Source organism: Panthera leo, chromosome D2 (genome assembly GCF_018350215.1).
Source record: "Panthera leo isolate Ple1 chromosome D2, P.leo_Ple1_pat1.1, whole genome shotgun sequence".
NCBI classification, from domain to species: Eukaryota; Metazoa; Chordata; class Mammalia; order Carnivora; family Felidae; genus Panthera; species Panthera leo.
Genome location: NC_056689.1, coordinates 77862986 through 77888162, shown reverse-complemented (window position 1 = coordinate 77888162; position 25177 = coordinate 77862986). Strand labels below are relative to the sequence as shown.

The 25177-nt window shown below is 46.3% G+C and overlaps 1 protein-coding gene across 1 annotated transcript in view; it reads right to left on the bottom strand.

The window, feature by feature from the left end:
* Positions 1-25177, bottom strand: part of DMBT1 (deleted in malignant brain tumors 1) — a 70362-nt gene that overhangs the window by 42728 nt on the left and 2457 nt on the right. Inside the window, exons 2-12 of the mRNA XM_042907807.1 lie at positions 20523-20579; positions 18560-18589; positions 13296-13325; positions 10848-11159; positions 9541-9588; positions 7765-7803; positions 5692-5721; positions 4804-4845; positions 3753-4076; positions 2917-2946; positions 2300-2326 (exon numbers count right to left, since the gene is read on the bottom strand). Of these exons, the coding sequence (XP_042763741.1) occupies positions 2300-2326; positions 2917-2946; positions 3753-4076; positions 4804-4845; positions 5692-5721; positions 7765-7803; positions 9541-9588; positions 10848-11159; positions 13296-13325; positions 18560-18589; positions 20523-20579 (969 nt within the window). The remainder of the gene's footprint in view (positions 1-2299; positions 2327-2916; positions 2947-3752; positions 4077-4803; positions 4846-5691; positions 5722-7764; positions 7804-9540; positions 9589-10847; positions 11160-13295; positions 13326-18559; positions 18590-20522; positions 20580-25177) is intronic.

The window sequence follows — 25177 nt, the reverse complement described above, 5'->3', positions numbered from 1 at the left end:
ACATCAAGCCCAGAGTTCCTACCCAGCCACCATCAAGAAACTGTCCTAGACCTAGTGCTTACAGACTCCACCCCACCTTCCCCTGACCGTCCTATGTCGTGCACCCTACTACTGGGCCTGAGGGTTCTTGTGAAGGTTCCTTTATGCTGACCACTGACTCGTGTCGCTCTTAAGCCCCGAGCTTGTACTCAATCTGAAACAGTCCGTGAGCCCTCTGAATATCATACCAGTGGGCAGGACTAACGATCACTGACTCTGAGCTGTGCACACGCACAGCAGCCCGGACCTGTGGGTGGCAGAAAAGAAACACAACATGGCAGCATTAGGTCTGCCGGCAGGAAGGTCATTTGCCACGTTCAGCACGACAGCACAGCTCATGAGTGATCGGGCTCACCTGGACCCAGCCCTTTGCACCCTGTGAGCTGGGCTGGGGCATGACCATTGCTGGTTCTCATTCTTCCAGGCATGCGTTCAATGAGAGCTCTGGTCTCCAAACAAGATGGACACATGCAACAAACCCATGAGAAGACGACCGCTTCCGCAGCCGTTAGGAAAAGGCAAATCCTATCCACAGACAGATGACTACAATGAAAGGGACAGAAGAAGTCGTGTCGTTGAGGATGTAGAGAAAGCACAACTTCCAGACACAGCTAATGGCACCCTACATTGGTGTGGCTACTGTGGCAAACAGTTCAGTGCTTCCACAAGAGAGAAACATAACGTCATCACTTGACCCACACATTCTACCCCAGGTATATACCCAGGAGATCTGTAAACAGCTGTTCAAATATCAAAATTGTACACAGCAGTCACGGAAAGCCTATTCAAATGAGTCAAAAGATTCAATTAATCAACATGGCCTTCAACCGATGAATGGTTTAAAAAAAAAAAAAGGCTAGGGATTCATGGGGCCACTGTGTACGTGTGCCATCGTGGTGAACCTTGAGAGAGTCTGCCATTGAAAGAAGCCAGCCACAAAGGGCCACATATGCACCGAATCCATTCATACGAAAATGCCAGAGTAAATAAATCCATATTGATAGAAGGCAGACAGGTGATGACCGGAGAGAAATGGGATTGGGTGTGAATGGTAACGGCATGGAATCTCCATCAGGGGCATGAACAATTCTGGAAGTAGATACTGTGCTGGTGGCACTGCTCTGACTATCCTCAAAACTCCAGACTCTAGACATTAGGCTGGAGAATTGTGGGGTAGCGGTTATGCCCAGAGACCCAAAGAGCAGAAAAGCAAGCACTATTTGGCCATTTGCTACAGTCCTGAGTCACACAGACCATCATCCCCATCCTACTGTAGGACTGAAAGAAGCAGGAGCAGACACCCCTACGGTCCCTACGGAAGACGAGCTACCAGGCTGTAGGGGCAATCGAGTCCCTCTCAGTTGCCCCACGGACACTGCACTGTCAGCACAGAACCGGACCTGAAACCGGAGGCCAGCTCCAGCGTAGAGCGCGACATGGCCTGACAGCCCTGGGAGAGGCAAGCTTCTGTGCCTGGACTGGGCAAATGTGGGCAGCATTCAGCAGAGAGCACTTGGGACAGAACAAAGCTCTGACAGGGAAGAGCTTCTTTGGGTCAGAAACCGCTTGCCCTGAGTTGTAGGTACAGACACCATCGCTCCCATGAAGTCAAGTGGCCAAGACCCCTGTCCATGAGGGTCAAGGAGGCCCTAGTATCACATCTTGTCCCTGTCTCTGGAGGTATAGACGGTGGCCATGGGGACCCTGACCCGGGAATCAGAGCCCATGCACATGGTTCCGGTGACTCATCTCTTCCCAAGCAGGTATTAGAGGCCTCCCAGGACCTGTCAGCCACAGAATGGGTGACAAACAGAGTCCTTCTCCTGGTGGCATGGGGACCTGGTGCTGGCATCGGCCCCTCATGTGCACAAAGCACAGCCATATTGTGAAGCCCTGGCACATAAGAGAAAATGGTGCTAAGACAAATACTGTGAGCAGGCGGTTCTGGGACTTTTATATTCCGTTGTTCCTGAAGCTTGACCCACCCACCACTAATGTCCCCATTATGGGAGTCACTGACTCTCTCCTAGCATGAGACAGGTGGAGCTGGCTTCCTGTCACTTGCGAACATAAGCATCCTGACTAGTAGATCCCACAACCGGTAGGGGGCAGGAAATCATAATTCTTGTGGGGAAACAGAACGCCCCACACTGAATACGCTGGTTAGGGCGGAAGCTGATCCCACATGGAGGAATTTAACCCACGCCAGTTGGTTATGGTGTTGATGATAATCTTTCGGCAGGAAATCAAGGATGCTTACTGTAGGAAGGACTTGTATACCACCAATCTGGAGAGACAGAGAGAGAGACAGAAACAAAAAAGTAGAATTAGAATGGAGGGGGAGTCAATCAAGGTTGGCTCAAGTGACTATTAGGTGGGACCAATGGTGGTGATATCTGAGGAGTTCTGCCGGATAGAGGAGAAAGGGGTCTCTGCCGAGAGGCTGCCAAGAGCCAAAATCCCACCGTCGAATGTCAAGCACAACGGCAACAAGGTGGTGCCATGTGCAAGGGTAACTGCCGTGCTGTCATGACCCTGTCGTTGGGAAACGCATCACGTAGGCTCCACATGGGGAGTAGGACGTGAAAACGTCTCTATTCTCCCAACACGTGGAGCATTTGGTCCAGGCAATGCAATCCAGCAGAAATGTTCCCGAGACAGCCTTCTCTGTCATCTAAGGTCTTAGTGAGGACGGTGTACCCAGAGGACTCTTATTTCACTGAGCCAGTAAGGACAGTCCGTGTGTTGTGGGCTCAACTGGAAGTGTCCACACATTGACAATGGTCAGGGAAGGCCCAGGTGGCAGAAACAGTCCACTGTTCCCCCACTGAAACTACTGACTGAGATAGTCAGGAGACAAGAAGCAGCAGAACTCACCTGGTGTGATCGTCGGCTGAGACTGGGCAGCTGTGAAAACAAAAGTACATGAGACACAGTGCACAGAACTGATATGACTGGACACAAAGGTCGAGGACCTGAGGAGGTCACAACCTTTGAAGCTTGTCCCCTGCCATGAAGAGCAGGGCACAATCCACCCACACCCTGGAAGGATGCTCCTTGTAAGAAGACCAGGAAGACCACAAATATTCTATCCAATAGTAAGATGATTAGCTTCATGTCTACATGTCATGACCATATTGAAGCAAAAAAGATCATCTCCGTAGAGCTTTTGGCAGCCTGCTGCAGAGGCAAGTTCAAGGAGTCCAGCTTCTACCAAAAGGCAATGGCTGATCTTTCAGGCCTAAGCAGGGGTCATGACAAGGTTTGCCTGGCAGGAATTGCAAAAGCAGCTGTCCTTCGCAGCACAATCCAGTGCACGGACCAGGCATCCCATTTCTCGGGTGGGAGATGCAGTCAGGGACTCAGGACCCCAAGCCCAGGGCCACCAAAGGCACACACATACAAACTCTGTAATCCTAGCCGGGATCCCCATGAGAGTCCTCCATTTTGCAGGAGGATCTTTCGCCGCCTGATGCAGCATTGCAGGAGGCCCGTAATTGTTTCATGGAGACTTGTGGTTTGGTTCTTGTCCTAAGTTACCATCTCCACACCTGGCAGCCTGAAAAAGCTAATCCTGCTTCTAGTGGAGAGTTCAGGAGACTTGAGGAAGACAAGGATGATATAAGTAGCTTCCAAAGAGCTGATCAGAATGTGAGGTCTCTCTTCCCTACCCCTACCCCCAAAAGACAAACACCGAATGATGAGAGGCTCACCTGAGCAGATGACACTGGCGTCCTCACTATGGCCACAGTTGTGCGAGTTCCAGCCGTTGTGGGGGCAGCGCCACAGGTCGGACTCATGCCCGGAGCAGCGCACGTTGTCCAGGACAATGGACCCTGAGCCCTGACCAAAGCGGGCACTTCCCGGGGCCGACACGGCCCAGCCACAGCCCAGTTGCCTGCACACCACGTTGGCGTCATTGGTGTCCCAATCGTCATCACACACGGTGCCCCAGGAGCCTTGGTACAGGACCTCCACGCGGCCCTGACACCGGTCACCTCCATTCACCAGCCTCAGGGCCAAACCTGCCTCACTCCCTAGCAAGACAAAGAACAAAACCCGCTGTCCATGTCTATCTTCTGGTCGTAGGTTTAAGGCATATTCCAGACTCAGGGGCTTGCTCATGGCCAAAGTGCCCTGAGCATCATTCACCTTTGAACATGCCTAGAGTTTAATCTTCCTCACAGGGAAAGAGTGGAAACATCCTACACATCCTAGGCCTTAGGATATTCTGATGCAGGGAAGCACCTTATGATTCAATCGAGGTGAGTAGGAAGATAACCCCAAACCCCACTGGGCCTGCTCAGGATCGAGCCCCATAACTACTGGTTGCAAGCCAAGACCACTGCTCTGTTGGGCAGCTTTTTGGCTTCTGAGGAGCCCTGACGTTTTCTGGAAAAAGCCCCAGGACTTGATGGCAACTTGGCAAGAAAGGAGCAGTACCGTCGTGTTGCCCCCCTCTTCCTGAGGCCCCACTCCATAGCGTGGGAGCCATGAGCAAGGTCACAGCAGGACTTTTGAGGGCTCTAAGTATTACATTAACTCCCTGCTGGAGACTCTTCACTGAACTTCATCCCATGATTCCCCTGATTCAGGTGGCCAGCCCCCTAAGATCAGACCTAGGGTGTGAGAGACACCTCTTTCTACCACCAAACACACACACACAGGGACAAAAAATAACGAAGGGCACACCCTGCGACTCCTCCTGTCACTTCCAAACCCAAACTTTATCTAGAAGAAGAATGAGTCAAGGGGGTCATTTACCTATATTTGGTGTTACAGGTGTGGAGGTGGGGAGCCAGGTGCCTGGAAGTGATGACAAAGGGAAAGGCCAGAGTTAGACCTCATGGAAAGCGGTCTTTTGAAAGAGTTTTTGGCAGGCAGCTGACAATGCACATTGCAGCCTGCCACCTTGCTTCTATTTGTGATACACAAGCCTCCTGCTCAGCCAGCTCTCTTGGGATCAAGGCCATGCAAGAGCACAGCCTGGTCCATCCACATCAGTCTCTAAGCCTAGCATGTTCTTTTCTCCCTTACAAAGCCTTTGCCACCTCCCTGCTCTGAGGCATGTAGTCTGAGCAGTTTCCCACACTCTGAAGCTTGGGCAAAAAGCGTCAGGAGCATAGTGGGTTGACTTGAAACCAGTCAGGTATCTTGGTACCCGAAACTTGCCATCAGTTATTACACTCCTATCCCCTGGGCACTGTCCCTGCCACTTTGGATATACATGTGACCCTGATGAATCTGAGGTTGCTGAAAGCAGTGAGTGATGAAGAGAATCCAGCCTGCTGTCCCTTCAGAGGAGGTTAATCGTCATCCGTGTCCACTCTCCCACTCATCATATCAGCCAAGATTGCCTTACAGCTGAAATTCATGTAACGCAGGGCCAGTTCCCTGAACCTTCAGGCAGCTGTCTCCTGGGACAGCCTGAAAGGACTGGATGAAACATCATGGATTGATAGACAGATGGGACTTTAGAATCCCAGGTCTGGTTAAGAACCACCTGTTGGGGACTCTATGATGGGGGTGGGGGACAAAACGTGTACATAGGTTCTCTGAAGAACAGTGGTTCTCCCAGAATGGGTAGAAGAGGCATGGGGTGGGGGGGGGATGAAGAAAAGGAACATTCCAAGTACGGTCATAAGGACTCACCTGGCTGGCTTGTGGACTGGGTGTGAGTAGCTGTGAGAAAGAAACTTGAGGTTAGACACAAAGCGACCGGTGCCCCAACTGGATCAAGCTGGAAGATTATGAGACTATGCATACAGAGCTGATGACTTCACGTGCCCTCAGTTAGACAGAGCCAGGGCCCTCCATGAATCTCTCCAACCTCTGGGGGCCCCACCCTATGTCCCATTGCCATTGCCTGCCTTGCTAGGTCTGAGGGCTGACTTTCCAGCAAGCAGAATGCCACCACCCTGCCTGCAACAGGCTGCCAAATCATTGTGTTCATTCAGCATGGGAACAGCAAGAATGAGTCTGGGCAGTTATTCTAGGAAGACTCCAATTCCACCAGCCCAGGTGCAATGCTCTCAATCTTTACAAGGTCTCTTGGGCTTTCTGCAGGGGTGAAGCTCAGGTCCCTTAGTCATATGTGGTTCTTCAGCATTCTGTGTACTACTGAGCGGCCATTCCCTGCACCTTCCCCACTTCCAACTGCTATTCACTGCCTGCCCAAATGCACAGTTTGGACCGCAATCCTGTTCTCTGAGTTTGCCTCACTGATGACCCAACATAATTTGACCGCAAAGGGGTGAAGGTGGTTCGTTTTCCAACCACACACAAGATGTGTGCCTTGAGAAAGATCGTCCTGGGAAATTGGTGGTGTACTGAGTAATAATTCCACTGAGAAGGAATAATGGCTCAATTTTTCTGTCCACTGAATAGTGGATGGTTCCTTTCACCCACTATGCCATTGTTGTTGCAAAGTCATATTGGTCCTTCTCTGTTGGCCTAATAGGGGAGGAGAACATACTCTACCCTTTCTTTCTTATTGTACATCAGTTTCCTGCTGTCTCCAGGAAACCTTAGGAGGCACAGGATATCTCAGAGAGGGTTGGATGTGGGCCTTGTAGTATGCAGTGTGTTTGTTCCCATCAAAGACCACTTCAAGAGAGAGCCAGGAATATTTGTTTCCCACCTGAACAGATGACACTGGCATCCTCCCCATGGCCACAGTTGTGTGAGTTCAGCCATTGTGGGGGCAGCTCCACGGGTAGGACTCATGCCTCGAGCAGTGCACATTGTCCAAGACAATTGGCCTTGAGCCTTGACCAGACTGGGCAATTCCTGGGGCTGACATGGCCCAGCCACAGCCCAGCTGCCTACAGACCATATTGGCATCATTGGTGTCCCAGTCATCATCACACACAGTGCCCCAAGAGCCTCAGTACAGGACCTCCACGTGGCCCTGACACCAGTCACCTCTACTCACCAGCCTTAAGACCAAACCAAATTCAGTCCCTAAATGAAGGCATAACATTTCTCTTACATGTTGCCACAAATGACAAAGTCTTAGGACTCTATCATATTCATAGTGCTTCACAGTAGGTGAAGGTCACTGAGAGTTTTAACTAGGCTGGACTCTTAAAGTATCATGAGTTAGAATTCTTCAAGGTTAAAAGGACAGTGACTTCTCTCCCCAATCTAAGCCACTAGAACTTCAAGGGGAAGTAAATGCACCTTAGTTTGTAGCCTTGAGAGGGCTTAAAGACTATCCACAAGTTTTTTGTCTGAGCAAAACAGGGACACAGCTCGACCCATGACTGTCCCATGCTGAAGAGAATCTCGTCTGATGACACCAGGATGTCTTGTGAGTTCTCATACATATCTTGGGCTCTGAGGTTGGCTTAGAAAACATTTTTCACATGCTCCTTCTGGCTCCATATTCAAGTCTTTGGGGCTAGAATGGCTGGGACCAGTGCGTATTTGTGGGATGAAACAGGTAACTCTGTAGTCTAGAGACTGATTCCACTGGTCTCTGACCCAAGGCTCCTAGAGATCCCATATTTCAACTGATTCCTCCCCACCCACTAGGGATGGACAATGAAGGAAGCTCCAACTCAAGCTGGGCCCTGGGTCACAAGGGACCTTCCTTTGTGTTATATGCATACAACACTCTTTCTCACCCCAGTTCCTAGAATTCTTCCTGAATAAGAGTGACACCCATGTATATATTTGGCATCATTACCCACCAAAAAGGAGCCAAATAAAATTAATCATTACCTATTGCACCAGTAGTCCCAGTATCCTCTGTAGTGCTATCTGCATAGATAGATTATAGAAGGAGGGGGGAAAAACATAAAATGTAAAATTAGGTCCCTTCTGAGGAGAATCAATAACTGGAAGTAAAATAGAACCTGCTAAGGAAACATCATTTCTGACCTTGATTTCATCTTGCTATGTGACTTTAGAAAAGGGAACAAACCTGTCTAGCCTCAAGCTCTTTCATTCTAAAAGACTATTTTGGAAGAAATCTCTCTTCATTAACCTACTGACCTTGATTCTGACCATCCCACATGTGACCTATGCAGGGCTCCAGGGGACAGATGTAAAAATAACTTTTCTAATCCTTATGCTTCTAACTGATTTCTCTTGTCTAATTGCATTGGCTAGTATCTCTTGCACAGTGTTAAATGACAGGGGTCCCAAAGGCCATCTTGCCTTGTTTTCTACTCTAGTGAAAATGCTTCTGATGTTTACCCATTAAGTAAGATTATGGCTTTAAACCTATCATTTTCACACTGTTTCAAGGAACTGTGGTGTTCGTCCAAGGCCCCAGCAAGATCCTACCTGGTGCTGGGACCTGAAGAAGAGATGACCTGATTACTCCTCTTAACCCACTCTCACTAAAGCACTCATTTTGTTTCTGAATTCCCTATTGGACTTCTATCTGAGGTCTTTTTGGATCTAGAGAAAGTTGACTCCCACATCTACCCCACACTGGAGGTCCTGACAAGAGTAGGTCTATGTAAGTCCTATATGCAGTCTTGTGTCATAGTCAGATATTTAAGCCCCTGAGTTCCTCACCTGCACCCCTGGGTGGACCAGTTGTACCAAAGAACTTGTCAGGCCCAGCTGTTACTCCTAATACATAGTCAGAGGAAACCACTCTAGAGAGGAGCAGGTTCTCCTCTTACACCTGCTACAAGTAAGAATCTTGGGAAGACATGGCTAAATTTAACAAAGCCAGTGTCCTCCTCAGCTCTGGTGACATCTGTGTCCTTAATCATAGGGAAGAGAAAGAGGTAAAGTCAGACTTCACCCCATGGCCTTTAGGGACAGGAAAGCATAATGCCTGAGGAACAGAAATGCCGGACATGTGTACCATTAAGATTCCCAGCTGATCCATGCTGACTCCTAGTCAGGGGCCTTCATGTGAAGGCTCTCCTTCTTTTCTCCTAGGGTCAACATTTCCCATGTGATATGGCAGTGACTTTCCTTCCCAAAGCCCAGGTTGCCAGAAACTCGAGCTGTATTGACTACCTCCCAGCTGTTTCATTGGAGGTGCCCCCAGGGGGGTGCATGGGACCTCTGATGCCCATAAGCTGAAGGACCATGGTTACTTTATACTGAGAAGGAACCAAGTTGGTCTGATATGGGCTCAGGAAAATGCACAAGCACGCAAGGATGCTACCCCAACAGGTTTGCACTTGCCTCTCCAGGCCCTGCAGCCAGAGACCCAGCACCCCAGCCTGGCCAGGCACCAACGTGCAGCGGTGAGGACCACAGGGGTAGGCCCTGAGCATGAGCAACAGGGCCTTCCTGGAGACAAGACGCCAAGCTCCACCTTGGAACTCCTTGGAAGTGCCTGTGCAGGTCAATCCCTCCCCAATCTCAGGGACATGGTCCCTTTGAGGCCTGAGGCCTTGTTCAGAGGTTCCCTCTTTGTTGCTGAGCACCCCTATCTCTTACACCTTTTGCACCTCTTCTGGATCAGAGATGGCCCTGTGAGTACAGTGAGGTAATGAGCCCATAGTGATCCCATATAACAAATGTTACCTTCTACCGCAGCTGTTGCCAGGGATGCCTCCGTGGGAGACAAAGAAGCTAGAGTGGAGAAAGGAAGAGGTAATCAGTATTGGCTCTCATTTGAGAAGGGGTGGACTTCTGTTTCCTTAGCTCTGAAATAAGGGCTGTATGCAGTGATCCGGAAACCCCACCCACTGCTGACAGGCTCCATTTCTTCCTGACAAAACAGAATTCCTCTCTCTGTCATTTCATCAGCCCTTATTCAATGCTGGAATGCCACCAGAGATCTTCTTTGTTCCTACCACCAACCCCCGCCTCCGCCTCCACTGTCTCCATCCAAAAAATAACCCAGTTGACTCACAGCCCCACCTGATTTACAAGGTCGCATTTCCAATACAAACTGCCTATTTCTATAGCTCACCCACACCCTTAAATGCCAAGTATCTACCATCACTGAGATATTCCTGAGGAGGTGGCCCCAACTAAGAATAAAGGCAGTTTTTTCAAAGATGCATCCCCAAATGCTGAAATAAACCACTCCAAAGTGACTGCTTGGAGGCCCACACTTTCTGGGGGAAGCCATTCTCAAGTGATGGATTATCTGGGTCACATCCCATGCACGAGGGCATGTGCACACACCAGTCCACATAGCAAATGCCAGAGGTCACTCTAAAGATGGATAATTTATGTAGGAATCCCCCTTTGGGGGACACATTGAGTGTTATCCTCAGGGTTTCTTTGTGGATTAAAAGACCACTTGGTGCTTGAACACCCACCAGCATTGTGTGAACAAGGAGAAACTCAGCATTGGCGTGTGCTAGGTTGAGCCAAGGAGAAGTTCTCTCTTCCACTGTGAGTGTAAATATCTTTTGCTTGTCATTTAATCCCCAGTAAAGAGAATATACTGGTTACTTCCGTGTTTGATTTTGGTATAGATTTAAGTTTTAAGGACCAGAAGTCCCTAGTCCTTCTCTCCTGACTTTAAAAGGAGGGGATAGGGCCACATAGGAAGGCATTTGGTCATCCCAGGCCAGGGATCATCAGAACGATACCACTGGGTGTTGCATTGACAAACTCTGGGAGAGCCTGTGACTGAAACCCACCTGCACCGCTTCCCAGCTTTAGGACTCCAGGCAAGTCACTTGCCTTCTCTGAGCCTGGGATCTCACCCTTTCTGAGTGAAAAGGAACCTGCCCTCTGACATCAAATAAGACATGGCTTAGAGTAAAGCAGGTAAACTGCAAAGTGCTGTGGGCATGCACCGTGATGTAGAGGTCAGCAGGAACCTCTGCCATCCAAGGGGCACAGGCGACCACACGAGGCGAGGTCAGCTCTACCTGAGCACACAACTCCAGCGTCTTCCCTGTGGCCACATTCATGGTTGTACCACCCGCTGTGGGAGCAGCTCGACAGGTAGGGCTCCCATCCTGAGCAGTATACGGAGCCCAAGAGAATGTTCCCCGAGCCCTGACCAAAGTAGGCCCCGCCCGGGGCCAACACCGCAAGGCCACAGCCGAGCTGCCGACAGACAACATCTGCATCCTGGGTGTCCCAGTCATCGTCACACACGGTGCCCCAGTAGCCTTGGTACAGGACCTCCACGCGGCCCTGACACCGGTCACCTCCGCTCACCAGCCTCAGAGGCAAACCTGCATTGAAAGAGTGGAAAGCTCTCGTCCTCTCTCTGCCCCCTTGGCTTTCACTCACCAGTACCCCCTGTTCCCCTCCTCCTTCTGACCACTTCCCCGTCTCCTTCACCCCTGTTTCTCCTCTCCCAGCACCTTACATATTGCTGCTCTGCCACACGCTGTCTTAGCCCTCTTCTCATGCTATCTTCCCCCTGAATGAGCTCATGTGCTCTGAGAGCTTTCCAGGAGGAGGGACCCCCAAAGCCACCTCTCCAGTGCTGATCAACCCCTACAAGCCCAGCCAAGCTCTAGACCAATATTCCCAGTGACCTTCTGGATAGCCGGGCCCTGCTGTCTGGTACCCAACATAGTCTCTTTTGTCTACTTCAATCATGGAGTCACCATGCTCCACATGAGCGGTGTTGGAAATCTGGTTGCTATATTGGATTCCCCCTCTTCTGTACCTCTTGTATCCAACGTATCAACAGGGTTGTCTTTCCTTTTATTCTCACTGCCATTTTGCTAGATCTTCCTTCTCCTGAACCTGGCCTACTCCAGGGCCCTGTCAGTGGACTTTCCTGCCCTCTGCCCCTCTCTCTTGAATCCATCCCATTGATGGATTCCATAAGCATTTATGGAGAGCTTACTCTATGCCCCCTCCTCTGCTGATGGGATTGATCTGTTTCCCCCTGGAATGTCCCAAGTTTTATTTTCATAAATTGTGAATATGTTCAACTCATTTTCCTGCTCAAAGCACCTCACTGTATTCTCCACTTGATCAGGGTCAAGTCTTGGACGGCATTCATCCAAGAGTGGGCCTCAGGTCACCTTTCAAGCCTCCTGACAGAGCCGGGGTGCCACCGTCGTGGGCACCTTGCTCCTGCCTGACATGATCCTGCTGAACCACCTGTGCTATGGGAGGAAAACAGGCAGCAGGGTCTGAGGAATCCAGCCCAACACTGTGACAGCAGGAGCTGGGTCTAAGGTATGCTTTTCAATGGTTGGTTTGTGGTTATGAGAAATTTATGGGGGGGGGGGGGGGGGACCAGAGAGGGTGGGATGGGATGGAAGATAAGGGGGCAGGTGGTTGCTATGGTCTTTATAAAGGAAGGAATCAGAGAAAGAGAGAGGAAATGCCAATCGGGCTGTTTCTAGAGTATTCTAGAGGTGCATTCCAGGCCTCCTCAGTCTTTCCTGCTGCCCCTTCACTGCTGTGAATGTCTCTGCAGAAGATCTCTCAGTCTCCCTACCCTCAGATGCCCTTTACTGGTGGTCAATCACCAAAAAACTCCCCTCCAGCCCCTCCAAGGCCACATTTGGACCCTTAGGGCAGCTTCTGAAAGGACAGAGATTGGTCTCAACAGAGCCAAGAACCCCATGGTAGGATCCACTGTCCTAAGTGGTCACATCAAGGACTCTGACATATCAAATTCAGTGGAAAGTGTGCACAGATGCTCAGAGGTTGAGGAAAGATGGATAGATTTAGTAAGAATAGTGAACAGAGAACAGGCACCTGTTCTGGGTTCAAATTTCTGCCCAGACACTTCCCCACCCTGTGGCCTTAGACATATAACTATTGACAAGTGACCAATCTGTGCCCCAGTTTCCTCATCTGCAACTTGGGGGTAATAATACCACTTACCTCAAAGTGTTGGAAAGATTTCATGATAATAGCACTTACTGTGTGCATTAGCTGAGCACATACTACGTGCCAAGCAATATTTTTAAATGATTTTTTTATACATTAACTCATTTGGTGTATGAAACTGATTTTGTGCAAGGCACATAGAAAGTGCTTCGGAGATGTAAGTTATCATCAAGATAACTATCACTAAGAAGAGGCACTGGCTTTTTTTCACCTATCTCTCCTGACACCAAGCTGAAGCTAATCTCACGCAACGAATGAGCGAGAAGCAGAGAGAAGGAAGGAGAATGACAGGTGAGACTGGCTGAGTGCGGATCTGGGACATGCCTAGGGTCTCAGCATCCACTGATCCTTCCCTCTCCATCCCTGCGTTCTAAAGGACAGGTGCTAGCCCTGTGGCCAAGACTGCACTCAGCCTCAACTAGCCAACAGCAGCAGCAACAGCAGCATAACTGGCTGGCTCAGCCAGTGAGCAAAACCCCAGGAAGACAAGTAAAGAAAAAATGTCTTACCATAGTCTGTAGTCAAGGGGTTCCACAGACCTAGACAGAAACAAAATTCACCTTGAAACAGAGGTTCTGCTGTTTATAAATGATGTACAGTCACAGAAATTGGCTTGAGCGTTACCTTACAACCATGCCAGGGGGCGCTGTGGCTCACTCTTGGGTCTCTGTGCCGACAGTGTTCTTGCAGTGTTTGGGGTTTTGCAAGAATAGATTACAAGTGGGCTGGATATGGAGTGTTTGATAATTTTAGATGTAATGAAGTACATGCCTCTTTACGCTGCCCACTTACGCTACAGTTTATAGCGTAATCTGTTCGCAGAAAGAAAGGCTAGACAAGAAAAGGCAGCGTAGACGGGTTTCTAGGATTCTGGATGCCAGTTGAATCCTCCTTCCAGTCTGAAGTTTGAGTGGAGTCAGCACTCAGAATAGCCACTCAGAGGCCCCCTAAAAAAGTATTTATTCTGGCAGCAGATGACCTCTTCCTTCTGATCCATACCCTGTGAAATTTCTAGTCTATCTTGAAGAAAACCGACATCTAGAGAACCCTGGATCTTTATCATCAGTGAGGCCACTCTAAAGCTCTCCATGCCCTTCGACTTCAGATTAACCCTAAGGACACCTTCAGGGGCCATCAGGCTTAATTTTAGTTTTTGAGTTTCTTTTTTTGAGCAAATCGCATTCTATTTGTGAGGATTGATAGGTCATGACCTTTCTATGTTTTTAGAGGTCTTCCAAAGGACAAAAAGAATATTTATTCATTAGAAGAAAATACGATAGGGGCGCCTGGTGGCTCAGTCGGTTAAGCATCCGACTTCAGCTCAGGTCATGATCTCACAGTTCATGAGTTTGAGCCCCGCGTCAGGCTCTGTGCTGACAGCTTAGATTCTGCTTTGGTTCTGTGTCTCCCTCTGTCTTTGCCCCTCCCCACTCATGCTCTGTCTTTCTCTCTCTCTCTCAAAAATAAACTTATAAAAAAACTTTAATAAAAGAAAAGAAAACAGAATAAAACTCATTCTTATAGTCACTATATGGGTTCACTGGATCCTTTTAGAAGTCCAAGATACATTATGGGCTCTCAGTGATCCCCTTTTTCCTATATCTTGAGACATTTTGCTATTTCATCATGTGAGAAATTGGTTCATCATTACTCATTAATTATTAACTATCATTAAAAAAGAGTTCTATAATAAAGACAAAGAGAGAATGGTGGCATTATCTAGAAGAAAAAAATGGAATGGTAGGCTTTATCTAGAAGACAAATGGAATGGGTCACCATTTCTCAGTGACCCAAATATCACCGTAGCTTTCAAGAGGGTATTTTTTTAAAGACTGGAGACACTGTCTTTGTAGGATGCTTTTGGCTTTCATTGAATTAAATTAAGAATTCAGAACGTTTCATTACTTGTTATCAATGATAAAGAGAAGAAAATTGACAAAGGAAGATGTTTCACAATAACTAGATGAGTCAGAAGAGGAACATAAAGAGATAGAGAGCAGTCCTGTAGATGCTAAGAGTAATGGTGAAAATGCTTGTACAATTGAAATCTCAGACTCTGAGCCTTCAAATTATGATAACCTAGAGGAACTTCCTCAAATGCAAGAATCAAAGAGTCAGTAATATAATTCTAAGTACAAAAACAAAATATAGTGCGCTCACTCACTTCAGTGGAAAGGATTTCATCAGTGATATTTCTCAGCAAGAACTTGGACCATCTCATTTTGCTAAAAGGACATGTGATGGTAACACTTTTACTTTTTCTAATGCTAATGTGCCAAAATCTACTTCATACAGGAGATCTGCTATGTTTAAATTCTTATTATAAATTTTAATAAATTTTCTTTCACGATCCCTTTTTTCTTAACTTCCTGGTACAGGGAAAGTTAAGGCATTTGACAAACTTCTCCAGATTCTTTGTAAATGTGAGTCCTGCTGGGAGCAGAACTCAGGGGTTCAGAGATTTGTCTCTCTCTAGCAAAACCAACAGGCCAGAGAGGGGACTGGATGCCAGAGAACCACCCCATTTGTCTCAACACTTTGAATGGGGGTTCCACACTGGACTTCTCCAGCTGCCCTGCTTCATATTGTTGATGACCCAGTAACAGGGCCAGTGAGGCCATGTAGCTGCACGCCCCTGAGGATGGAGAAGCAATCCAAAATGGAAACAAGAAGCTAGAGCATTCTTTCAACAGAGGCCACACACCTAGGAAATGTCTGCACCAGAACATCCCCACCTCATTTCTGACATGCCATCCCTGCTCCCACACTCAAGGACATGATGACAGACATGCCTGAGAGAGTCCTCTGTTGAAAACTCTGACATTTAAACACAGTACAGATGACACCACACAATTCCTATTTTCTTGTTCCAGGTATCTTTGCTTAGTCACACGGCAGTCAATAAACATCCAACTCAGAAGCTCTGAGATCCAGAGTCCTGACAACATCCAGCCATAGCACCAAACAGAACACTAAGGTTGTCTCTGGGCTATTTGTGCACAGTCTGAACAGACACTTTTCCACAAATGTACTGAGACCCACTTGCTTTCTTCCAGCAAGCAACCACAGAGCTGTAGATGATGTCAGCTGCCATTTTGGGAATGATGGTAAATCACTTGGAAAGAACAGCTCCCACTTCTTTGTTTTCCAGGAACAGAAATAGTCTGGTCTCTACTGCTGGGTACCATGTCCAAGACAGTTGAACCATCAGAATGAACCAACCGGGAAAAGCTACAAAGAGATCTCAAAAGACATTCCCCCCAAAGACCTAGTCACTTTCCAAGGGAGCTGGTCCCTTTCCATCTAGACTCAACCATTGCCCCAAATCTTCTGGAGTAATTATTGTGTACATTTGAACATGGCATACATTATTGTTCTAGTGGGGGTGAAGAGGGCCTGAAGAAGAGCTTGAGTATAAAAACAAACCGGTGTCATCAAACCAGCCCATATCTACTGGCTAGACCACTCCAGTTATTCTAGAAGGGAAGCCTAAGGGGACTGTGTGGTGACTCCAATAGCCCTCTGGAAAGTGCTCTGGACCTTAAACACATTTACTGAAGAAGTATTACATCTTCATAGTTGAGAACAACACCATGTTTTACTATTTATATGTACTATCTCAGTTCATCTTTACCCCAACCCAGTATCCCCACTTATAGACAAGGACACGGAGTCACAAACATTGAACAAATGAGTCCAAGGACATACAGACTCCACCTCTATTGTCAAGGCTTTCAGCTATCATCCTGCACTGACTTTTGTCACAGCCACTGCCTGCTACCAACCCACTCCTTGTGGTTCTTGCAAGGAAAGTGGTCCACACCAACCTACTTTCCATAAACTCAACAAAATGAGGTTTTCAATATGAAGTCACTCAGCAGCCTTGACTAAATTTCCGTATTGTTTTTGTGTAGCACCACTCCAGGATAAGAGTGCTTTCAATTATTGTGGTTTTCATCTTTAAGAAGGCTTTCATCTTACATCTGTCACAAGCCCCCAGATTAGTTCATCCTCTCAGGTACCATCTACTCTGCCGTATAGTCTGCGTCTGTCTCAGTGGAGTTAAGGACGTTGTGGATGGAAGCTGTGTATAAGCCCTCTTCATTAAGTCTCACTATCTCCAAGAAAATGGCCAACTTAAGGGGTTGGTACAGGGGGGATAGGATGACACAAAGCAGAGATCGTGCTACATTGCTCATCTTTAATATGTCAGTTCAAGATATGATCGAAGGATGAGCTTCCCAGGGATTTGCTCATGAACGCATCTCTGGCTTTGCCTTCCACCAACTCCATCCATATTTAGACAAGAATTTAGAAGGCAAACAAGAATCAAGTCCAGCTGTGGCTCTTAACCCATTTGCTCCAAAAGACAAATGGTATTCTACCACCAATGGCAGGCAACACTTCAAAAACTCTATTAACTGTAAGTCTCTCTCTCTCTCTCTCTCTCTCTCTCTTTTTTATTTTTTATTTTTTTATTATTATTTTTTTTTTTTTAGTTAGAGCTTTGGAAAATGTGTCAAGGGCAGTTTGGAAAATGGAACCTAGAGATAACCTCCCATCAGGGCAGTACCCTGGCTAGATGGCTAAGCATGGAGGAGGGGAGTATCTAAAGGCAGAAACAGGGTGGCTATCGTCCATCTGAGTCTGTACCTGTTCCTTCACATTCCTGACAGCAAATGCAGTGAAGAACAGGAAACCACTCTTCCTTCGTGCTCTGTCTGGTGAATTCCTGCACTAGCTCCAGACCTGAGTTCACCTGTGACTATCTTGGAGCTGGTCTCTTTCTCATAGCCTGATCACATCTCTCTCGCCATGTACCTCTTGCTCCAGAATTTCCCACAGCTGTACTTGTAACTGTATGATTACTGTCTATCTTGCCATTAGACCATAAGTCCCTGAGATCGGGAGACACATTCTCCTGAAACACCACACAGAGAGCCCACACTGTAGTCTCTCCTGCATAGAAGGGTCCATGGCAGGACTGGTTCTCGCCAAATGAGGTAGCAAAGATATTGAGGCCATTTGGAAAGGGGTGTAAACGTTCAATGTTAGCAATGCACTTGTTGAAAAGCCTTGATATCAATCAGTCAGACTTATGATGCAGCCATGAACCACTTGGGAAAATGTTACCAACTTAAACGTACTTGACATTGAGCAAAATACAGACATTAAGAAAAAAAAATAAGTAAAAACAGATAGAACTTAAAATACATATATACGTATCTCTGCCACGGTCTTTGGAAATTCTTAGCAATGTCATGCTTCTGGAATTACACTCCAAACATAAAAACTTAATTCAGTACTGGGCCATGCAGCATGGTTGCTCAAAGTGCGGTCTACGGACCATCTTCATTTTCAGTTACTTTGAAACTGAAGTTTCAAACTGAAACTGAAACTGAAGGAATCAGAGTTCAGATTCCTGAGCCTCAAACCGGACCCTCCAAATCAGGGTCTCTGAAGGGAAGGAAGGTAGATCCCAAGAACTGGCATTCAAAAAATATCCTCATTGATTCTGATGTACATAAAAGTTTGAGGCAAAGGCAAAATAAAATTGAAGAAGAACATAACAGTATAACTACTTGGTCCATTTATTCTATAACTGAAAGAAGCTTCTATTGTCTTTGTATTTCTACAAAGGACACAAATCATGCTTTTGTGTAGACCTCATACCATTCACTAAAGGCAGTGTTTGTGCTTAAGATGTAAATAACTGTATAGGATAATAATTAAATTCTAAACCAAATTCAGACATTGTTTTGACAGTACTCACCAGGTGTTGTGAGAAGATCTGATTGGGAAACTACAAAGGAATAAAAGAAAAATCAGACATGAGTGTGTTTCATCTACAGGGATCCTGACCAAGAAATCCACATGTGAACCATTGGTTTTCTTCTGGTTGACTCCGAAGTAGAGTTATAGCCACTGCATGTGGATCAACGTCAACAGATCTGTAATCTGTCTTTGAAACTTCATTCAAATTGATAAAGACTTCTTGCGTCTCTGGTGCGTGGAGAACAAAATGCTAAGCTAGTCCCAAGAAACATGGTGACTTAAAAAAAAATGGCTTTTTACATCTGAAGAATAAATTCACTGTAACACTCTTTAATAATGTGGGCACTTGTTTCTGCATACTTCCTGCTGCAGATATTTCTGTATTTCATTAAAATAGAAATGAACGTTTCATCCCTGAAGAAAAGCAAATTAGGCTTGTACCTAATTTCGTACAAATGTGGGACCCATTCCTTTTCTTATTTCTTTGAGGGAACGTAGCCTGGCCGGTTCGTATGAATGGGCATGAGTTGCTGAGAAGGCTGGCTTTGGCTTCTCGGTTCTTGACCGGCTGAAATCACTAAAAGCATAGATTGGCAACTGTTGGGTCCAAAGAACAGTCAAGTGGCTTTGTGTTGACAAAGACAGTGGGGAGGTGAAAATGTCTTTCCTTTCTCATAAAATGACAGAGGTGGTCACTTACTGAGACTTACTGACGCTCGATTAAATTCTCATTTAATTGGGAGAATTAAACGAGAGACGTAGATCAAATGTGTATCAGACTGGCTGGCGTGTTGTCGGCACACAACGGATGTCAGCCACCATTACAATAAGAATTACAATGATGATAATTCTACAATTTCCAACACTCACTGTCTTTAAGTACATCACCCACATTGTCTCATTTGGTCCTCATGGCAACCCATGATGGTAGGATTCCCTCCTCTTAGAGAGAAGTAAACTGAAGTTGACTTAGCGGTAAAATAAGTTGGTCAAAGCACTCCATTGTTTGCACTTTCCTGATGGACAAATCAGTTTGGAGAGGAAGAGAGGTCATTGCTATCATGATTCTGCCTTGAGCTATGTAATATGCATTATCTCTTGGAGGCCCCCTGAGCAGATGGCCCATGTCTTCCCCATGGCCACAGTCATGTGCGTTGTGGGGGCAGTGCCACAGGTAGGATCTGTTTCCTGAGCAGCACACATCGTCCAGGACAACCTGTGCTGAGCCCTGACCAAACCACGCAGTTGCTCAGATGCTATTCAAGAGCTTTCCATGTATCATCCTGGTTAGTCCTCAAAACAACCCATGGAAAAACAGAGGCTCTGGAAGGTGACCCAAGACCAACTGGCTGGTAGGCAATAAGGGGCAGGACTTGTACTCAGGCCAGTTGCTCTTACCCATGGCACAGTTTTGCCTCTTGGCATCTATATATTTAACATTGAACTATGTGACCCAAATCATAAGGTCTGCACTTTTGCACAGGCAGGCACACCCATGCACACACAGGGCTAGAAGAAGATAAAGAAACAGCAGAAGAAGTTACTATTTAAAGCATCAACCAAGGCAGAGGTATTCACTGTTTTCCCAACACTTGATAAAAATTCTAGAAAAGAAGAGAAATCATAACTGATTATATCCAGAGTCTTAGTCAGATCCTCCTGTCCACACCTGCCTCTGCTGCCTCTCTGAGTGGCTGCAACCCCCAGGGAACACCCTGAGGGGGAGAGATCTTAGGAAAGGGGTGTCACTGGGCAGAGGCCAGCATGAAGACTCAGGACCTATCTTCTGGTCAGTGTGGAACCTTATGAGGAAGAGGCCCGGGCCCTGGTAGACCCCATCAGAAGAGGCCCTTCCTTGCCCTACATCTAAAACCCAGCAAGAATCTCCATAGCAGGCCCTCCTGAGTCCTTGGGGTGGCTTTGGGCCCCACAACCACCCAATCCCAGAGTTCAGTTACCACCTGCTGTCTGTGCCTCTTCAGAAGTGGCTTCTATGGTTGATTCTGTCACTGATCTTGCTGAAAAATACAAAGAAAAAGGGCCAAATGAGAACTCTTCTGAAAACCAGCATTAAATCTCACCTCCCTGCTAATTCACGCAGAGGAGGGGGTGGCATCACACTTTACTTTGGAGGGTTAGCTGGGTCTCACTCATTAAATAATTCACTCAGCAAACATGGACTGATCTCTCACTGCCCATGAGGCACTGCACTGAAAGTTGGGGAGAAGGGAGGACTCCATCACACAGGACAAGACTCCATTCTCTGGAGCTTAGAGACGACTCAGCATCCAGTCTCGGTAGCCAGTAATCCAGTCTTACCCTTGAGAGGAAAACAGAGCACAGGGTGGGAATCTCAAAGTGAATGATATATGGGCTTAGAAGGAGGGCAGGAAAATTCCAGAGAGGAGCAGATATTTCATCTAGACTTGAAAAAAGGCAACAAATGTCAAGAAAATATGGAGCAGAAGTAGGATTGCCAGACAAAAGTTACAGGAGTCCCAGTTAAGTTGGGATTTCAAATAAACAAGCATATTTTGTAATGTAAGTATATCCCAAATACTGTATGGGACATACTATACTAAAAAATTGTCTTAAAAAAAGTTTTATTTGAATTTCAGATAAACAATGGGTACTTCTTTAGTGTAAGTATGTCCCAATTAAATTTGCATGGGACACACTTACACGCACACACACACACACACACACACAAACCAAAAATATTTTTTTATAAATCTGAAGTTCAAATTTAACTAGGTGCATTGTATTTTTATTTGCAATATCTGAATACTCTGGTGGAAAGGCATCCTGTAGGTGGCAGTAAACACATTCTCTTCACTGACCTTTTTTTTTTTAATTTTTTTTATTTTTTACATTTATTTATTTTTGCGAGACAGAGAGAGACCAAGCACAAGCAGGGGATGGGCAGAAAGAGAAGGAGACACAGAATCCGAAGCAGGCTCCAGGCTCTGAGCCGTCAGCACAGAGCCCGACACGGGGCTCGAACTCACAAACCGCGAGATCATGACCTGAGCTGAAGTTGGCCGCTCAACCGACTGACCCACCCAGGCACCCCTTCACTGACCTTTATTTAACCCCCTCTCCAAGTGAACTGATGCCCTCCATCCTCCCTGTAAACCTACCAATCACTAGGGCTGGTGCACTGTTTCCTAGCATCCTGGCAACTTCAGTCCTAACCAGCTTAGTTGTACGATCAGCTAGAGGCAGGTATGAACCTCAACCTTGATTATGCCAGTCGTCCTTGGATTAAATTCAATTAAATATTAAGTACATCGATGAAATGTGGGTAAAAAGAAAACGATGGCTTTCTATAAAAATGAGGCTGAAGGCTTTGGAAATAAAATCAAGGTACTAAAAAGAAATCAGGCGAGAGAGACACTGAAGAATATAAGAAAGACGTACAACCACAGGAAAGACGTACAACCACATGAGAATGTCTGTGTTCATACCGCTTTGCAAGTGTCTTTCATTTCACACTTCCCTTTAGAGAAATGAAGGCTAGAAATTTCAGATATGCAAAATTGGTTTGGTTTATGCAAGAAAGACATTGGAGAACCACCGGAGATCCCTACTGGGAGAAAGTCCTAAGGCAGCAAATTGGTGAGTCAAAGTGTATTTATGTGTCTTAAGTTAAAGCGAAACACTTAAAATATGTATCCTAGCTTATGGTTCCCCATTTTAAACAACATTTTTGAGTAACCAACAAACTCCCTGTTCCAGCTCCATAAGAACAAGTTCTTTTGGAGCAACGGTTCTTCAGGCAGGGGCCACGAGTCAGCAGCAGCAGCCAGCACCCGGAATGTGTTAAAAATGCAAATTGTTAGGGCTCCCCCAGACTTACGCATCAGGAGTTCTGGAAGTGGTGCCCAAATACGTGTTTACTAAGCACTCCAGGTGACTCTGACACATGGGAAAACCACTGTGCAACAGCATATGTAAAGGAAACGTAACAGCGAGTTCAACAGTATGGTGAGATACACTTCCTTAGACAACCACTTACGCAGCCCCTATGGGACGCTGGACCCCTCAGGCAGGGGATGTATTGACATTGCATGATGCCTCCACTGTCCTTTGTAAATTTGCTCTAGCAGGTGAGGCGTCCAGGTAAGCAACTGGTGAACAGGAAACTAAGGGCTCCAGTTGAGGGATGTCCAGGAGTCTAGCGGAGATCATATGTGATTCCCCGGCACAATTCCAGGAAGTACAAACAGATGTGAGCCAGGCAGAGGGGAAGACGTGGGGCAAAATGGGCTCTGAGGAGGTAGGGACACTACTTCTACACTAACTAAAGGGCTCCTTCGAAACAGTCTAATAAGAATAAGAATAAAAAACAGTATTTATAAGAATAAAATACAAACTCTAGGGGCACCTTGGTGGCTCAGTTGGTTAAGCATCCAACTCTTGGTTTCGGCCCAGGTCATGATCTCACAGTTCGTGGGTTCGAGTCCCACGTTGGGCTCTGGGCTGACAGCTGTGGAGCCTGCTTGGGATTCTCTGTCTCCCTCTCTTTCTGCCCCTCCCCCACTTACACACACATACTCTCTCTCTCTCTCTCTCTCTCTCAAAAATAGAATAAGTAAACAAACACACACACACACACACACACACACACACACACAAAATACAAACTCTATGCAAAGCTTCTTGGCCGTCTCCTGCAGAGGGAGAGATAGACGAATTAGGTTTCTGGCTGGAAGGACTGAATACAGAAGTGTCATTCACTGTAAACCAATTTGGGTTTACTTTCATTCCCATCCAAAGATTCTTCTTTGAGAGGTTCTTTTAAAAAAGGGTTCTGAGTTCATTAGGAAACATCAACAGCCTAAAACTAAGTTCTTGAAAAGGAAAGATCCTGATGGGGCAAAGTGGGGGTGCTGGGAGTGGGACCTGTACACCCAGGAGCTTGGGGGACACAGGAACGTAGGTTTAAATTCTAGTGCTGCTGCTCCTTTGCCCTCTAAACGTGAGCAATCATTAACCTCACTCTCCGTCTCCTTATCTGTATGAGGATAATTACACGAACTACTTCATTAGGTTACTGTGAAGACAAAACCAGAAAAAAAAATACACCAAGTGTTTAAAACAGTGTCTGTCATGTAGCTGGCATTCAAAAAATTAGCTTTGAAATATTCAAAATACTAGCTATATTAGCTATATTCAAAATATAGCTATACGAATTAAATATATAGGGGGAAAAAAACCCTTATTCTAAAATAAAATACTGACTTCGCACCAGAAAGCAACATAATTTTCAGAATGAAAGAACTAGATATTTAAACACACAAAAATAAGAAACTCGTTAGAGACCAGATACGCTGTTAAACATCTTAAACGCTATTAAACGTCTTAAAATACACAGGCCAGAGCCCCACAACAACACTTCAACCTGATCTGAAATGTAAGTACTGCTGAGGTGGAGAAACCCTGGGGTTGGACTAGAAAAAAATGACTTTTCTCTGAGTTCCCATTTCCAAAATACACGTCCTCATTTTATAGATTAGGAAACCGAGGTTCAGAGATGTTAAGTCGTTTACCAAAGTCACAGCTAATAGCTCCCCTTCCTTGCCTTATACCATCGATTTCAACTTACAGAAATTGCAAAGTATTTTATTCTTCCTTTGAATGTTTATTTGTGTATTTTTGAGGGGGGGGGGTGTAAAAAGGGCTGAGAGAGAGGGAGACAGAGAATCCCAAGAAGGCTCGGCGCTCTCAGCACAGAGCCTGATGTGGGGCTTCAACTCACGAACCGTGAAGATCACAGCCTGAGCTGAAATCAAGAGTCAGATGCTCAATGGACTGAACCACGCAGGCGCCCCGCAAAGTATTTTATTCTTAAACACTACTGTTCAAAGAACACCATATATATATACATATATATATATATATATATATATGTATATATATATGTATATATATAGTCTGCCAGAAATTATATTTTCTGCTTATTTGCGAGATTTAAATTTCAGCCGACACTTTCACTGGTTCACACATTCTCACACCTTCAAACATCAGTCGGGCTGATGGCATCCACATTTCTGTATCCATCCTGCTTTTTACCCTTTGCATAGGAAAGAATGTATAAGACATAAAAAGAAATAAACCCCATAAATCTTAACAAACGTATACTGTTGTTTCCTTATCACACTTCTGGCCCGGGGACGTGTCTCGTAAGAAAATGCCAAGGCCGATATCAAAAAGGTGGCTGCCTGTGTTCTCCTCTATGATTTTGATGGCTTCCCGTTTCGCATTTAGGTCTTTTCATCCATTTTTAATTTAGCGTCCCAGAAACTATATACAAGGAAACAGAAATCCTGCTCAGGACCTGGCATGAAGTTGTGCCTTTGGGGACGGCTCACAGGCACAATGGCTCTGGCCCAGCTGGCCCCACACTGGAGCATTCAGGCTGCATCACTATGTTCAGCATGAGCCAGGCACTCGATCAGGCTCTTGGAAATGCAAGATGTGGAGCCAGGTCCTAAATGAGCAAGACGCTGCCCTCCAGCGCCTCCCAGCATAGCAGGATCCCTAGAAAAATCCACAGATAATTTGGTGCAAGATGCCACGGAAAAATAAGAGTGATAACCATAGGGATGATACA